At 36.9% G+C, this 16,559-nt stretch overlaps 2 protein-coding genes across 4 annotated transcripts; one reads left to right on the forward strand and one right to left on the reverse strand.

The window, feature by feature from the left end:
• Positions 1–919: 919 nt before the first annotated feature.
• Positions 920–7,476, reverse strand: LOC134532722 (elongator complex protein 5). Of its 2 annotated transcripts, none has more exons than XM_063369506.1 (6): positions 7,290–7,476; positions 6,504–6,692; positions 5,927–6,103; positions 3,308–3,483; positions 1,928–2,085; positions 920–1,052 (listed from the first exon to the last, which is right to left on the reverse strand). In XM_063369506.1, the coding sequence occupies exons 1-6, from the start codon at positions 7,342–7,344 to the stop codon at positions 947–949; spliced, it is 861 nt and encodes a 286-aa protein (XP_063225576.1). In that variant the 5' UTR covers positions 7,345–7,476; the 3' UTR covers positions 920–946. The 2 variants fall into 2 exon arrangements, with proteins under 2 accessions (XP_063225576.1, XP_063225575.1); XM_063369505.1 differs by having other exon boundaries at positions 1,928–2,115.
• Positions 7,477–7,708: 232 nt separating this feature from the next.
• On the forward strand, positions 7,709–16,559 carry LOC134532723 (leucine carboxyl methyltransferase 1). Of its 2 annotated transcripts, none has more exons than XM_063369508.1 (5): positions 7,709–8,104; positions 10,561–10,744; positions 12,351–12,595; positions 13,581–13,690; positions 15,848–16,559. In XM_063369508.1, exons 1-5 carry the CDS (start codon positions 7,898–7,900, stop codon positions 16,047–16,049), a joined length of 948 nt encoding a protein of 315 aa, XP_063225578.1. In that variant the 5' UTR covers positions 7,709–7,897; the 3' UTR covers positions 16,050–16,559. The 2 variants fall into 2 exon arrangements, with proteins under 2 accessions (XP_063225578.1, XP_063225579.1); XM_063369509.1 differs by having other exon boundaries at positions 7,717–8,104; positions 12,354–12,595.

Consider the following 16,559-nt stretch of genomic DNA (forward strand, 5'->3'; position numbering starts at 1 on the left):
AACGATCGTTCCCATATATTTGTTTTTGTAATGCAATACATCTATGCAAATTAAAGATAAGTTGGACACTGTTTGTGGGGACTCTGCATCATCATTAACCACCATTTTCAGAAACTGAATTTAAACATGTCCATACCAGCTTGAGTGACAAAGTTTAGGATGGCTAAAAATTGTAATTACTGACATCACTCAAGTTCAACAAATAGTGCTAGACAACCGTTGAATTAAGGTTAGAGAGATAATGAACATGTCCAAAAAACATATTTGTCACATATTGGATCAAGATTTAGAAAGCTGTCCGCACATTGGGTATGTTTCTTGACTCCAGACTAAAAATGTGTTTCAATGAACATTTCCAATGCTCTGTAGGCACAGTTTTGGCACAATAAATCAAGAGTTTTGGTACAAATTTACTCTAGATGAAACTTGGGTTCACCATTATGCTCTAGAAACAAAAACATAGTCAAAACTGTTAACTTTGAAAAGAAAAAAATTAGCTCCAAAAACAGCAAAGACTTCCGTTGGCTAGGAAAGTGATGGCAACTGTTTTGTAGGCTACATATGCAGAAGAAGAAAATTTTGTTTCGCCAAGACAGTGCATCATCTCGTATCTCAGTGGTTGCCATTTGAACTGCTTCACCACCTCTTTACTCATCAGGTCTAGCCCCAAGTAACTCTCCCCCCCCCCCCCCCCCAGGCTAAAAGTTGTGCTCAGATAAAGACAAATCGAGGAGATGGTAGCATCACAGGGAGAAGTGTATAGACCTACAAGGAGACCATGTTAAAAAAATAAAAATTTAAAGAGAAAAAGTTTTCAGGTTAGAAACTTTTCAGACAACCCTCATACTTCTCCTGTCTGGAATTGACAGTGCCAACTTTCCCAGCCACTTGGTACAAGCAGTGAGAATTACGAGTGATCCAGCCATGTTTGTAGTTGCTGCTCAGACTAAATATCAAGATCATCATCTGGGTCCTCCTCATCCCAGTCATCTGCAGCATCCGGCTGGTAAAAGACTTTGCCTCCGCCTACATCTGTCGACTCCGCACTGGGTCTGCAACCAAGATAACCATCCTTTTATCAGATGCAAATTCAAATGATTATGTAGTTCTCTTGTGAAATGTATCTGTGATATTTTTAGAATCAAATGACTGTCATCAATATATTTACACACATTTTTCCTCCTTATATTAACCAAATAAATATTGATTTCACATCCTACCAATTTAGAAGGCTTTTAAGAGCACAAGAATGAAAAAAAAAAAAGTTACTCAAGTCAAAAGGCATGTGCCCAGAGTACTAGTTCCATGTCTCTGCAGTTTCATTAAAAATGAGAACTCAAAACCAGTAACCACCAAATTTAGTCATATATTTTTGTCTCTGTACCAATTAGGATTGTTGTAGTACCTAAATTTGTTGGTTCCACTGAGTGTGGCAGAGCTCTGAAAATGAAAATATTCAGTTAAGTGTGCACCAATAATGATTAACAAGTTTAAGTTGTATGCAGTGATAAAAAATTTTTTTCCCCCTTTTCCCAAAAGGTTTAGGGTAAAGGCAGAGTTGTAAGGATAGAAATAAGCTTACAGTAACTATGCCTCCTCCAAGATTGCAATAGGCATTCAGTCATGACAATACTTGACATGAGAGTGATACTACAGCATTTAAGAATCGTAGTCTTCTAATATGCTACAACCACCATGTTAATTGCTCAGTGATCACTGCTAAGTCAAACTTTAATTTTACAAACACTAAAGGTACTTAAAGAATGTCTTTGTGACCAAGTGGTTTGTAATGACCTGTATAATCTCTAGTGATAACGTTCTACTAAGCCTAAATTAGCAAATACGTCTCCACACAGACACGTTGTCTGAACAAGGCAGGTGCTGTAATATGGAGGTTTCACAGTACATACGTTCCTGCACTACATACCTGATGTACGGCAGCACAAGCTTGCTCCGCGCCTGTTTTTCACCTTGTTTGAGATCTATCTTGAAAGTGGTGAGGTCTGGTGGCAGCTGACTTGAATCTGGAAGTCTGGTCCCAACAGAACTTCCAGATCCAGATTGTATCTTCTCACTGGTAACTTCCTTATTAGCACCAATCAAAAATCTTTCTGTCTGGGCAACATGAACACAAATATTTATATTTAATATAACTTTCATGAATCCTGCTCACATTTTCGGTAATATTCTTACAGCACGGCTTTTCCGTGAAGTAATAACAAAATTCCAAAAATATATACATTTTTTTTATCAACCCTGAAAACAGCGTTTTCTAAATTTCTACTGGTTTCTGAGAAATTTTCTTTTGTAGGTCACATCTACTTAACTTGCTCAAATTTATCATGCTTTCTATTTCTGCTTTCTTTATTAGTCAATGGAGTCTTTAAAAACAGTTAACATATGCAAATTGAAAACAAATTAACAATATTGTTTAAGTTAAAATTTAATTGAAATAAAAAGCATTACAAATTAAGAAAAATTCAAAATGTACTGTGATTCAACCTAAACCACCATGAAATATCTATCTATTTATTTTTCTTAAAGGATAATTCGTGTTTTATTTCAGGCGTTTCATTTATGACATTTTCATTAACCTTAAATGTAATTTTTTTTTAATTTATTAGTATTATGTTAATATCTTCTAATCTAATATTTGATATATTTAGCAAAATCCATGCATTCCCTTTTAAGAAGTTTTTAGCATCCAGTCCCTTGAAAAACATCTTCACAAGGTTTTACTGTATTTTAATTGGTCACACAACTGACTGTTTTTATTTCAATAATTATTTACGATGCATAGAAACGTAGCTTCACTTGTTCCAACCAAATTGCCTGCATTTTGCTAAATATATCAAACATTTATTGTTTGGTAGATTAGAAGATATTAACATAATACTAATAAATTAAAAAAAAAATTACATTTAAGGATTTTCATTAACCTTAAATGTAAATTACAGCCAAATGGCCACCATAAGAAAATGTATTAAATTATCCTCCGTTAAATAAAATAAATATTTATGCACTAAATTTACAACTCAGCAAACACACAAAACATAATTTAGTTTTGTTCAGTAGCCTAACTCATGTTTTAATAATTTTATAAAGATTTTGAAATAATTTAAGTGCACATTTAATTTTGTGAATCCCTATACCACCATTTGGCTGGTTTGGACATTACAGAGGAATCTCACAGTGTATGTACTCTAGCTGATAATGCCCAGGGAAACCACCTTCATAACAGCCCTAGCTCATGCATGACTTCAAGTGCGTCTCGAGAACCGGTGCCAGTGTTGCCGCCGCAACTCACCTGCCGCAGAACACCGCCCCCGGGCTTCAAGTGGCGTACCTCCGCCACTGGGCCGCCTCGCGACGCGGGGCTGGGCGGCAGCACGCGGACGCAGGTGGTGGCCAGGTGGCGCAGCCCGGCCAACGTCGTCCGTGCATCCAGTAGCACGTCTTCGTGCACCAGGCACACCACCTGCCCTGCCCACACAACACACAACATATCTGCACATATCGATACCCGCTGCACAGTTGGTTCACGTGTGTATTAACATGTTTAAGATCAGTGGCGTAGCCAGGATTTGTGTATGGGGGGTGGATTTTAAGGTGTAAAATAGTGCTATTTTAGCAGTTTTCTGTACTGAAATTTAAATATTGTAATGGTAAAAATTTTATTAATTTTTAATATGAAATTTGTTTGAGTGATTAATAAGAAATTAATTAATGATTTGGTGCTAAGGGGGAGGGGGGGTTTGAACCCTAACCCCCCCCCCCCCCCGGTTACGCCCCTGCTTAGAATCGACCTCCAATAACAAGATGTCTACATTCTGGAAAGCCAGGGAAGTTGAAATTGGTCAGGGAATTTACGTGAAATCCTCGGAAAGTCGTGGAAATTCTCCAGCGAGGGGCAAATGCGATGGTCCTATCCAGTCCACCATCGCCCAAACTATGAAAGCATTTTTTTCGGCCTGTTTAGTGCGCAGTCACGTGCAAGGTTCTGTTTGGACCGGGCCAGCTATGGGGGTGGTGGAGCCTGGATTATATTTTATTTCTTTGGAAAATAGGTAAATTATTTTTTAAAAATCAGTCACGGAAGTTTGCAATTTTGTTCATGAAAAGACTGAAATTTTACTACAGATTTGTGTGGACATTCTGAATAGTCTTAAGTTTTAACTTTTTTTTTTAATATACAAAAAATGTAGCCTGGTTTTTGAGAGGCATTTTGATATGCTGCCTTTATAGAGCAGGCAATGAATAATTTTTTCAATCCCAGAACGAAAATCCTGACAAGCGTATTATTTGCGATGGTATTTCTTGTACTTGTAAAAATGCTGTTGGCTGGCCTGCGCTCGTATTCTGATTGTCATTTATTTAATATTTGCGACATGCGGGTTTACTGCTGTGCTGTTTGATAAATTAACCTACCTGTGCATATGCGCGGAAGCAATGACAGAATCTAATGAAGCGAGAAGCCGAGAAAGCAGTCCAGAACTTTCGTTGCCGTGGCCTTCATATTCTAATTTTTTCGAAGTTCGGTCAAGTGATCAAAATAACCTTATTTTGAAGTGCTCAGGCAATTGACATCCTACAAAGTGAAAATAGAATGTATATGTGATACTTACTTCCCACACTTCAGGGAATCAAGAAGAGAACAGAAAAATATCGGTTTAAATCTTTGACAGTTTGTGAGCCACTTGTTAAGTCAATAATAGGTGGTGTTCAGAAAAGGTTCGTACAAATGTCTAGTTCAGCTCTTCAATTTTTCATTATTATTGCATATTTGCTGGAATTTAAAACAAATATTAGTTGTTTTTTTTAGATTTCAGAACAATTTCTCCAGTAAAGAGCTTATTGCAGCAGCTTGCCTCCACCCCAGATTCAAACTTGACTGGCTAGAAGAAGGACAAAAGGATGAAGCCAAGCATAATTTGGCCAGTTTTTTTTTTACAGAGGACTGCATTGGAATGTCCAGAAGGTCAGAGACACAGTGATGAGGAAGAAGAGGATTTCTTTGGCTTAAATAAGAGGAGCCCAGTGGAAGATTCTGGGGAACAAGAGCTACAAAGGTTTTTGGGGTGTTGGAATAAGGACATTTCTTCACTCGATGACTATCCTCAAATCAAAATCTTTTCATTAAGTTGAACACAGCAATGCCAACAAGTGCTGCAGCTGAAAGGTTATTCAGCTGTGCAAGTTTAGTTTTTCGCCTAAATAGAGGCAATTTAAGTGAATCAAATTTTGAGAAGCAACTGCAACTCAAGATCAATAAGCAGTGGTTAAAAAAGTGGTGATTTGATATCAGCGTTATTATTTTGTAGAGTGAACTAATTACTCAATGTAATTTAAGACCTAATTTAAAAATTTTCAGTTTAAATGAAACATATATCTTTACTAAACACAATATGTATATTAGCTTTTAATTATAACATTATTACGTATCACATTTTTAGTTTTTCAAAAAGTAACTGTTAAAGTAACTTACAGTTACTTTTCTCAGAACTATAACTGTAACTGGTTTATTTTCAGTAGTGTAACTTGTAGTTGTAACAGGGTTACATTTCCAATGGAGTATTTGTAACTGTAACTGAGTTACTTTTTAAAAGTAACTTTCCGGTCCCTGATTTTACTTAATAGACATATTTTTCTATAAACATGGAATACATATTTTAAAGGGTATACACACACATGCACACACAAGAAAACACACACGCACAGAGAGAGAGAGAGAGGCCCTTTGCTCTCTTCATATAAAAATTCTCACAGTAAGACTGTCATGAGCAAAACCTTTGTTTTCAATGCAAGCAAGCTGATTGCTCTTAAATGCGGCATACTCTCCAATTAAAACTTATGGCTGAAAATTTTAGCTGAATTGATTGGCAATCAATCATAACAAAACACTATTCGCAAAACACTGTGTACTTACCAGAGTTACACAATGCATGTAACTGTGCGTAACAGCTGCACAAGTCAGTGCCGCAGAGGAGTGGGGAGAGAGAGTCTATGAATACAATCTGGGAATCACTTTCTGGAAGAGTTGCTCGTTGCAAACACTTTGAGTCCATTTCCAAAATTTCTGTGTTACCACTTCTCTTGCCGCAGCCTGTGAACATTATGCTATGTTTAACAATTTATACGCACAGTATTCAATGTTAAAAAATAATAAAGTTTTGTGCAGGATTCATCAAAACGTGTGTGATAGAGCACCCGTTGATGCAAAATATATTATTTCAAACTTTGCGGAGGTTAAATACAATACAAAGGCTACTTTTTACTCCTAGGATGTACTGCAATGCACTCTAACCAAATTACAGGTTTCTTGATTAATTCTGAAGGCAGGTTTTAGTTCTTTAAAATTGTGACATCACTTACTGATTCTTAAACAACAAAAAGAAAGAAAAATATGGGAAAAACCCCATACGATAGCCAAATGCTTCCAAAGAATTAACAAATCCTAAATATTAATCACTACAGCTAAGATTCTAAACATGAAATTAACTTACAATGAAGCCAGTTTCGATGGTCATAAAAGCAGTCATAAAATTGTATTCTTTCACGATCAACCCCTTTAATGCTTTTCTGTATTTCTGTGACTGGAGTTTCAAAACAGAAAATACAGATGTTTCTATCTTCGTCAACCGCACGCTGGATGAAGGCCTCCAGAAGTGGTTGACCACTCTGCTCTATTGAGTCTGAAAAACATTCAAAATCAAAAGCACCCACAAGATAAATAATGAATGTCACACAAATTTCTATGTTTGCATTCGATACAAAAAAAAAAGTTGTGGAAACATTTCATTTTCTGTAGAGTGGAAAGTTGGGGGAGGGGGACAAATTTTCCCAGCTGTTTGCTTTTGAAGTATTTCTTTATTTGGTGGGCATTATGGATTTTTTTAGGATTTCGGGGAAGGAGAGAGGTACATCTTCCCTGAGCACACCTCTCCAGACAACACACTTTGTAAAATCGAGCTTGGGCAAGAGTTGAGTAAAATAACACCCACGAGGTAAATTGGTACTAGCTTTAATTCATAATATTTCACGTAAACTTCCATACGGCGAAGTCTTGCAGGTAAAAATTCTGAAAATTTCTAATACGAGTTAGCAGACAAACCTGACAATTTGCATGGTTTTTTTTTTCTTCCACTGTGTAAATACAGTTTAAATGCTTTAGTTTACATGATGATTGAAGAGGATAACAGTAGACAAGCAAAACATATTGTAAACCAACTTTTTATATATGTACAAATTAAATACAAAAAAATTGCAATTAGATAGAAGAAACAGCTAACCTTGAATGAGAACACATCTGCTTGGCAACTTTCTGTTAATAATATCGCTCAACATTTCTCCACCAACTGGCCAAAAGAATAGACTCAATTAAATTGAAAATACGAAAATACAAATTCCATAACTTAACCTACCAATGTGTACAAAAAATGTAAATAAACAGAACAAATTTACGTATGAAAATAACCATAGAAGACAACATAAAAGTAGTGTTTTTTCTGAATATAAATCGTTATGGGAACACTAGCATTCTAGGTACGACAGAATGTTGAACTTCATCTCTTGCAAACGTAATATTTATTTATTTTCCTTGTTTATTTGTGCTGGGTATTACTTATTTTATTTTACCATCTATTAAATATATTTTTAAATACAATCATATAATAAATATAGTTGGTTTAGGAAGCGGTTAAATGTTTTATTAAACAATAGATTTACGTAAATAATATTCGCCCGGTGAATTACTATGCTAGTTACTTAAACCTAAACATGCATCAACTATTTCTATTGTGTTATCTTTGAGCTAACGGAATTAAATATAAAACAAACAATATAACCTACGTTACAAATAATGCAAGACTTGAAGTATTAAAATAATTATTCTTAAATTATGGCTGCTATACTTCAAGAAGAAGCAATTCAGGCTACAAATGACGATGCAACATCATGCAAGCTGGCCGCAGTCTCATTGGGGTATTGGGAAGATCCGTATGTATCGTATTTTATCAGAAGCCCAACAAGAAAACCCCCAGAAATAAATCGCGGCTATTACGCCAGAGTCAAAGGAGTCGAGTCTTTAATAAACAAATTTATTAAGGTGAGTACGTGATTTACGTAGCGTATCCTACACTAAACAGTACATTTTCTAAGAAGAGGGTAGTATCAAAGGGGGGTGGGTGAATCAAGTGCAGAGGATGATTAATAAGCAAAGGACATGGAGGGAGTTGAATGGGCTGGAGGAAGGAATGCTGTGGTGAGAGAGGCAGGGGATCTGAGGATTCACTAAAGAAGGAAGGGGGAGTGGGGAGTGAGAGAAAGGGGAGGACTCCTTGCCACCGAGTGAAAACCCAATTGCAAATGTAAAATCAATCTGTAATCAAAGGTTACGTTTACCAGTGAAGCACTTCAATGTGACAGGTAGCGATAAATGTTCTATGGTGTACAAAAACACTTTCCGTTTACCTGCTTTTGGCAATATGCAATCTCCTACGTACAAGGAGCCATGGTGGTTAAGTGTTAGGACATTGCCGATGAGATTATAAGAAAGCCGAGACTATGCTTTGCGTTTCGTAACATTATTGATGTTCCTATTATTTTTAATAGGTTGATGGAACAGAAATTCCCATTCATCGACAATATAATGGCGGACTGTAGCGTTGAACTGTAGTGTAAATTAATAAAGGGATTATGATGCTACATTGGGTTTAGTGTGAAGAGTGGTAAAAAGTGACTTAAGGAATTCGGAAGTGTATATAAATAAATAGTCATTGGGCAGAGAGAGAAGAGGAAGGAGTGATCTGGGAAAAACACGGTTGCAAGCACGTGCTATTGATTGAAGTTACGGATGGGAGGCATCGTTAAATGTAAGGGGTGTGGAGTACAGTGCAATGGGTGCGATAAGTGGTTCCATTTGGAATGTGGCGGAGTCACTGAGGGCTTAGAAAGTCTTGAGGGCAAAGAATGGGTTTGCAACTTGTTTATTGTAACGGGCAGAACAAATGCAAGTACTCTGCTGGGAGAAGACAAAGATGGTGGGAGGTGGCAAATACAGTTAATGGGACGGGGATGAGGGCAGAATCAGATTGAGGGAATAGAATGGTTTTGGAACCTACTTTGTGAGAGTGATTGAAGGAGGGCTGGTGCAGGAGGTGGAAGCCAAGGGAAGGGACTGGAGGGATGAAGTAAGGAAGAGCATTGGAAGAAGGCGAGGTTACAACTGATAGGAAGGAGTACATACGCAGGATTGATAGGCTGGAGGAAGAGATCGTAAAAATAAAAAAGGTACTAGAGGAGAAAGTAGACAGGCCTCTGGAGGGATTAGAAGTGGGGGTTCAAGTTGGGGGGAACAAATTGGAAGGAGCTCAGACAAACCGGGAGGAAGGAGGCTGAGGTGTGGAAGCTAAGGGGGGATCTGGAGGATGGGAGGAAGGAGATATCCAGACTAGGTGTGAGATGCTTCATCTGGAGATTGCAGGCAAAAGGAGGAAAATCCAGTTGTTTGTGGTTTACAGGCTGCCGGTAGGCGGGAGATGGAAGTGGAAAGGTTATTTTAGTATAAACGAGAACCCTATCGTAATATTTTACATGTTACTGAATATGCATAACTTACCTTATGGTTTCGTTAACTATAATCCTAACCATTGTACTTAGTATGTTTTGCAATACTATTATTTATAATTATATTTTTTTATAATTTTACATTCTGTAATGATTTTTGTGTAAAGTAGAACAAGATACTGAAGATATTTTACTTCGGTACCTATTGTAGTGTAAGTTCCTGCAATTATAAATTGTGTTCAAATCAAGCATTTGTATGTTCCTGCCCAAAATGCCCATATTGCCATGCTTGTCCCAAAAAAAATGTAAGGATGGTAATGACTTAAGTGCTGTCTTGTTCATCAGTAAGGTTATTGTATCGTGATGCATAATGACCCAACAACGTTTTGTCTAATCAACTCAAAATCTCCATTTTACCACTGTTATGTACTAAAAGCATACGAGCAATTACACAACCATTGAATTACGATTCACACTAACAGTGCGTTGCCATGTTTGCTGATTTTAGCAATCTCAAACTCAAGTATCAGCATTTAATCTCACCCGTAAAGAATATAAATCATCTTGGGCATTTATTGCAAATAAACTGAAGAAACTGTAAACAACACTTAAATGATTATATAAAAGGGAGGGGGGGGGGGGATGTACTGTGGAAAATTAATTAAATTTTACTAAGCATTTTTATGATGCAGAAAAGTACCTACATACTTCAGTTTTCATGTTTGTGTTTAGTATTATTTTTAACTAGAAGTACAAAATAAGGTTATAATTATTATAAATATTCTAATACTTAATCTAAATTAGCTACTTCAATAACTAGTTACTATTTGAATAATAATAGAAAAGGGTAATGGATAAGTTTGCCTGTATTTGAGATTATATTTTTTTTTCTAACCAATGTGGTAATGTTTTCTTAAGATAAAACAAATTTGTTTTCGTAGCGTGTTTGTTGAAAAAATATTTTAATTGTAAACATCCTTTTTTTTTTCTAAACAGAAAGTTGGTAACAATTGCCAAATAATAAATTTAGGAGCTGGATTTGATACACTGTTTTGGCGACTGCAAGATACTGGTCATAGTGTTGCCAATTTTATTGAACTGGACTTCCCTGCAGTTACATCTAAGAAATGCATTTGTATTCAGAAAAACAAAAATCTCTTCAACAGGTTAAAAGCTGGAGGTACGTACAACTTTGGAGGTGTTGTGTAACTTATCGTAGCATTTACTCTTTTATATAATATCATAGCTGCTGATACTATTTATTGCGTGGATATTACCGTAAATTTTTAAATGTCGGTAATTAGGCTTTCGTCATCGATTGTCAGAATGAATGTTATTGCATAGATGTCACCGCAGTTACTGCAGAATTCAAAATCATAGATTACTTAAAAATGAAGGATACTCCCAAATACACTAAATAAAATTATATTCTTACATCGTAATTTTGGTAGTATTTTTTAAGGTGTACCAACAGACACACACATGCATATAGCATTCCACACCTTTCTGGGCTGTCAGTGCTGGGTTCTGACTAAGACCATGAAGAGGTGAATTACCAGATTGGTGAAACAGCTTCACTTTGCAGCCTTTCTCTGCAGTGGCGAGCTTAGACGTTGTTTTGCGTGTTTACTTCTGTCGGGTCTTGAGGGGGGTGGGGGGATCAGGGGCTCCCCTGGAAAACAAACTCTTTGGAACAGCTTATTTCAATGATAGTTTTGCTATATTATCTTTATAAATTTGTATTCTGATTATAAAATTATAATGTATTACATTCACACTACATGTATATTTTAAAGGGGTTAACTATAAACATTTTACATCACTGGTGCTTCTCCAATACAAGGACCGGAGTGAGACCCTGCTAGTCACTGTTCCTCCGTGACTGAAGTGTGCAATGGTCCATGCTAGAATAATTTATCATATGCAGTTGACTTTGGCAACAAATCAAGAAAAGTAATTTCATGACGTTATCCTTATTGAACATGTTGCTGAAATGTCTTTCTTTTCATTTTTGAACATTAGGCTAAGATTTTGCATAAGATGTTTATTTTTTTATGATGATGTGGATGTGTGCATGCAAGTCACTGGGCCCTCGTCAATGTACAATATTAGAAGTCTACCTTAGGTGCGTAAGCGCGGTTAGGGGGGGTAGGGGGAATTCCCTGGAAACCTTACAATTTATGCTATATGTGCCGTATTATTTATTGACGTGACGTCTAATAAATCGATGAACGCTGGCTGCACGCACGAAAAAGTGTCCCATTACGCACAATGTTCCGTTACGCTGTGTCCCGTTACACTCATTGTTCTGTTATGCTGTGTCCCGTTACATTCATTGTACGCTTGCACCGCAGCTATCTCTCTTCCACTCGACTGTTTATAAAGTGAAGTGAAAAGTTAAATGTGGTTTTCATTGCTTATTACAACAACAACAATTTCGGCAATGAAGGTTTAATTATTCTTGCATTTTAAAAATCTGATTACTAGTATAATTTCAAGTATTTATTATTTTCATTATTAAAATAAAAACGATTCAATTTTATTCATAAAAGTAGGTATGCAATCGTTTCATCAATGTTTCGTTATGACGTCGTCACGTTAAACTATCGTCCGTAAACCGACTTCATCAGACGACCAATTTTTTTTTTAACTTATTTTTTAATTTGGAAAGTTGCGCACTAGATGACGCACAAGGTAACTTCCCCCAGTCCCGAGGACTCGAGGCAGTAAGTGGCTGTGTCTCGGCCGGAAGCAGCGGGGGGGGTGCAGCGCGGCCCTCGTTCCAGAAGACGCGGCCGCCGGCTGCACCGGCGCGGACCTGCACGGCACCGGCTACCACCTGCTGGGCGTGGACCTGCAGAGCGTGGACCGGCTGCTAGAGAAGCTGGACCAGTGCGGGGTGCAGGACGGGCTCCCCACGCTGCTGCTGGCGGAGTGCGTGCTCGTGTACATGCGGGGGGAGGAGGTGCACCGGCTGCTCTCCTGCCTCGCCCGCAGGTTCCGCGCCGCGCTCTTCGTCAGCTACGAGCAGGTGCGTGCCGATGCCCGCACCGAGACACCTATTTATTTATCTATTTAATATTTGGACGTAGTTATGCAAGAAAAGAACCGACCCACATGAAACCTATTCCGAGTATTTTTAAGTTGAAGTCAATATTATAAATTGTAATTCTCCTGTTGATAATATAATGTGGCTATAATTTTAACGGTCCAGTATAAATACTGATATAACAATAGCAACGACGGTACGATCAACCTTGTACTATTTTTAATTTATTTTCAAATAAAATACAACATAATTGCAGGTCGGTTCCTTTTTTTGCATAACTACGTCCGTTTGTTGCATGCCTACCTACAGCTTATGGCCTTGGGTGGTAGGCACGATACAAGACAACACAGATACATGCAGACAGAACAAAACAATACAAAATGCAAGACGACAAAAATATCTTGACTAATCCTTGAAGCTGCTGCTGCTTTTTTTTTTTTTTTCCCCTCTGTCAAATGTTTGATCTTCATTCGGACTTAATACCTACTATTTGACGGTGTGGTATTGTTAGAAAAGCAGAAATCAGGCAGTAACATTTAGGAATGAAGAAAATATTTGAGATTTCACGCAAAGTTGCCGACATAAACCATCATTAGCAATAAACGAATAGCATGAGAAATACTGCATGTTTTCACATTCGTATTGCCATGAAAATAAGTTTTGAACGTTGGTTGAAAATGATGCTGTAAAGCAATAGCGAAAAAATTGAAATAACCTAGCATAAAATTTCGTATTCTCCACGGAAAAGTTATTTATTGGAGGTATGACCCAAGCAACACACAGGCTAATTATTACAAGGAGATGGGCCGGAGATGTTGGGAAAGAAGTGGGCCACGGCCCGTCGTAAAGGAACTGTCCCAGCACTCGCCTGGAAGTTTTGGGTCACCGAAGTCGTGACGGTCCGGGCCCATCGCCGCCGGTGTGCCGTGGTGGGTCGGTGTGTGCCATGCCCGCGTGCTGCCCGCAGGTGAACATGAACGACAGGTTCGGGGACATGATGCTGACGAACCTGCGGGCCAGAAGCTGCCACCTGCCCAGCGTCGCTGCGTGCCGGGACCTCGACTCCCAGAGGCAGAGGTGCGGTACAAACAACCACACGCAAACCAGTTTTTTTTTGTTACAAAAATTAATGACATAAAAAAAAAATCTGTTAACATATTATCTGTGAAAGATTTGTGCAATGGGAGTGCATGACTTGATGTAAGTTTTTGGATATACGCCATTGCTAGCAATGGCGTATGTCCAAAAACTTACATCAAGTCATCTCTTAACATTTTGTACAAACTTTCATACAATTGTTCCTTCATCGTATATACGTTAAAATTTCTCTATTACAAGAACGTTGGAAGATTTTTCTATTTATGAGCACTCGTTCATCATGTACATAGGAACATTGTCTCTGAAAATCACAGGCTCTGTTTAAAAAAATATACACACTGGATTCTGGCTAATCCAAACTAATTGGAGCAGAGACTGTTGGGATTACCATATTTTCACATCAGCCAAATAACTGCCATAGAGCAGATTTTTACAAGAATTTAATGCATAGTAAATGCGTGAAATTTTACTTGTTTCTACAAGAATGTCACACACTGTAAAAAGTTTTGTGCTTGGGAGAGTTTTAAAACAGAATAATATATGTTGAATAATAATTAAATTTTAAATTTTTTTTTTAATTTGTTTTTAAAATGAACTAAAAAGCATAAAATAATTTCTGCTAGTCCTGTAATGATTTATAACCCCATACAGATTGGCCTAAATGTTTGTGTTTTTTTTTTGACACCTATGAATCAACTTTTTAGTTTAAAAAAATAATAGTGAATGTAGGGAGTAGCTGTCATTGAGAAAATTCACACATTTCATATCATTTGCATTGCAATAAAATAAAATTGTCAGTGAATATAATTCATGCATCAATTGTCTATTGAAAGTGACCCATGTTTTTCATTTTAAAATTTACAAGTTAATTCATAAATGTTAAAAATTAGCAATCATAAATTTTTAGGATAATCTGTATGGGTTTATAAATATTTAAGGGACTAGCAGATATTATTTTTTTTGTTTTAGAATATTTTTTTCTTAAATATTCTTTATTTAATAATTAAATAAAGGGTGTGGGTTGTTTTTCAAGATTTAATATGGTAGACAGTTACTTTTTTTTTTCTCTTCAAAATCACGTGTAGATCCTAATTTTCCTCTTATTTTGGATGTCAAGTGTGCAAAATTTCATCTATTTGTACCCAAATTCTGTTTGAAGTTTAAAAAGGGGATGTTAGTTTTTCAAAATCAAATGTAAACACAGAAATTTTCCACTCATTTTAAATGTCAAGTGCTGTAAAATTTCATTAAGTAGTTCCCAATTTTAATTTAAGAGATTGGAAAGTTTTCGGGATGGTGTTATGAAATCTCTTGTGGACAGGAGAATGGGAATAGATTTTTTTTCAGGATCAGATATAGAGATAAATTTTCCTCATATTTTGATTATCAATTATTAAATTTTATGAAGTGTTTCAGTCTGTTTAAAGGGGTGGGAAAGTAGGAGGAGGGTGGTTTTTTTGAAATCCCACCTTCCCCTTGTTTCAAAGGTCAAGTGTGCAAAATTTCATCAGGCTCAGAGTAAAACTGTAGATGCAAACACAAATACTATTTATTTCATACTGATATTGTTGGTACGTCACTCAATGTTCATGAAAGTGAATTTATACAGGTTAATCCACTACACATGGTCGGCTGTCTGGATGTCTTTGGTTTGGTAGTGCATGCACATTATAGACTTAATCATGTTAAACTTCCATCCTTGTTGTGCGTGCATATCTTTCCATTTCTGTCTTAACTGAAATTTTCCCTCAGTGTGCCTAAATAAATACCACAGATTGTAATGCATGGTAAAACTACTAAGAGCTTGTGAAGGTTTTTACAAGATTGTAAAACATCATAAAAAAAACTACCATGGGCTTGTAATGTATTGTGAAACTACTGTGGGCTTTCACAGGTTTTTGCCAATTTTAATGTATGGTAAAACTACGGTGGGCTTATACAGGATTTTACAAAATGTAACATATTGTGAAATTACTGTGGGCTTGTACATAATTTTACAAGATTGTAATGTACAGTAAAAATTCTGTGGGTTTGTGAAGGTTTTTACTAGAATGTAATATAAAGTAAAGCTAATGTAGGCTTGTACAAGTTTTACAAAAATTTAATGTATAGTAAAACTACTGTGGACTCGTGCAGGTTTTTACAAGCTGGTTGGGATGGAGCAAAAGCCTGGGACATGGTCGAGGTGTACCATTCGCTCACAAGCAGCGAGCGACGGCGAATCGAGCGTCTCGAGTTCCTGGACGAGCAGGAGCTGCTGATGCAGCTGCTGCAGCACTACTGCATCGCTGTCGCTTGGAAGAGCGACTTGTTCGCTGATGTGTCGATCGCTGATTGACTTCCTTGCGTCTTCACACTCGCAAGTGTCTCTCTCCTGTCGACTACTGCCCCAAGTGTTGCTGAAATGTGCAAATCGTCTGTGATGAACATTTTGTTGCCATACGTTACCGTAGGGTTTATTTGTTAACTGATCCAGTTCACTAATCTTCATCTTTCTCTGTAGAAACACCCCCCCCCCCCCCCTTTTTTTTTTTTAATACAGTTGTGTTAGTATTCTAGTTTCAGGAATTTACACTAGCACAATAGTGTTGCTTTATAACTGTGCCAAAACTGGCTAGTTCAGTGTGAATTTATTTCATGTACCAGAACTTTTTTTTATCAGATCATGTTTGTACCCAAGTCTGATGCTCTCTTTCAGATTGTAATTCTAGTCTATTTTATTTCATTATATATGCCTACTGATGACATCAGTATTTTTTGTGCTTTTTATTATTATAACATAAATGAATATTGTAAATTATTGTAAATCTTGTTGTATTTCTGTAGGTATAAATGTAAACACTATTTA

The sequence above is a fragment of the Bacillus rossius genome, chromosome 6 (assembly GCF_032445375.1).
Source record: "Bacillus rossius redtenbacheri isolate Brsri chromosome 6, Brsri_v3, whole genome shotgun sequence".
Classification (NCBI taxonomy): Eukaryota; Metazoa; Arthropoda; class Insecta; order Phasmatodea; family Bacillidae; genus Bacillus; species Bacillus rossius.

Coding starts and splice junctions, on each gene's coding strand:
- LOC134532722 (XM_063369505.1), bottom strand. CDS start 7,344: ATGTTGAGCGATATTATTAACAGAAAGTTGCCAAGCAGATGTGTTCTC. Junction 6,693..7,289: donor CAGATGTGTTCTCATTCAAG/GTTAGCTGTTTC, acceptor AATGTTTTTCAG/ACTCAATAGAGCAGAGTGGT. Junction 1,053..1,927: donor CTTGTGCTGCCGTACATCAG/GTATGTAGTGCA, acceptor TCTTGGTTGCAG/ACCCAGTGCGGAGTCGACAG.
- LOC134532723 (XM_063369508.1), top strand. CDS start 7,898: ATGGCTGCTATACTTCAAGAAGAAGCAATTCAGGCTACAAATGACGAT. Junction 8,105..10,560: donor TAATAAACAAATTTATTAAG/GTGAGTACGTGA, acceptor TTTTCTAAACAG/AAAGTTGGTAACAATTGCCA. Junction 13,691..15,847: donor CTCGACTCCCAGAGGCAGAG/GTGCGGTACAAA, acceptor GGACTCGTGCAG/GTTTTTACAAGCTGGTTGGG.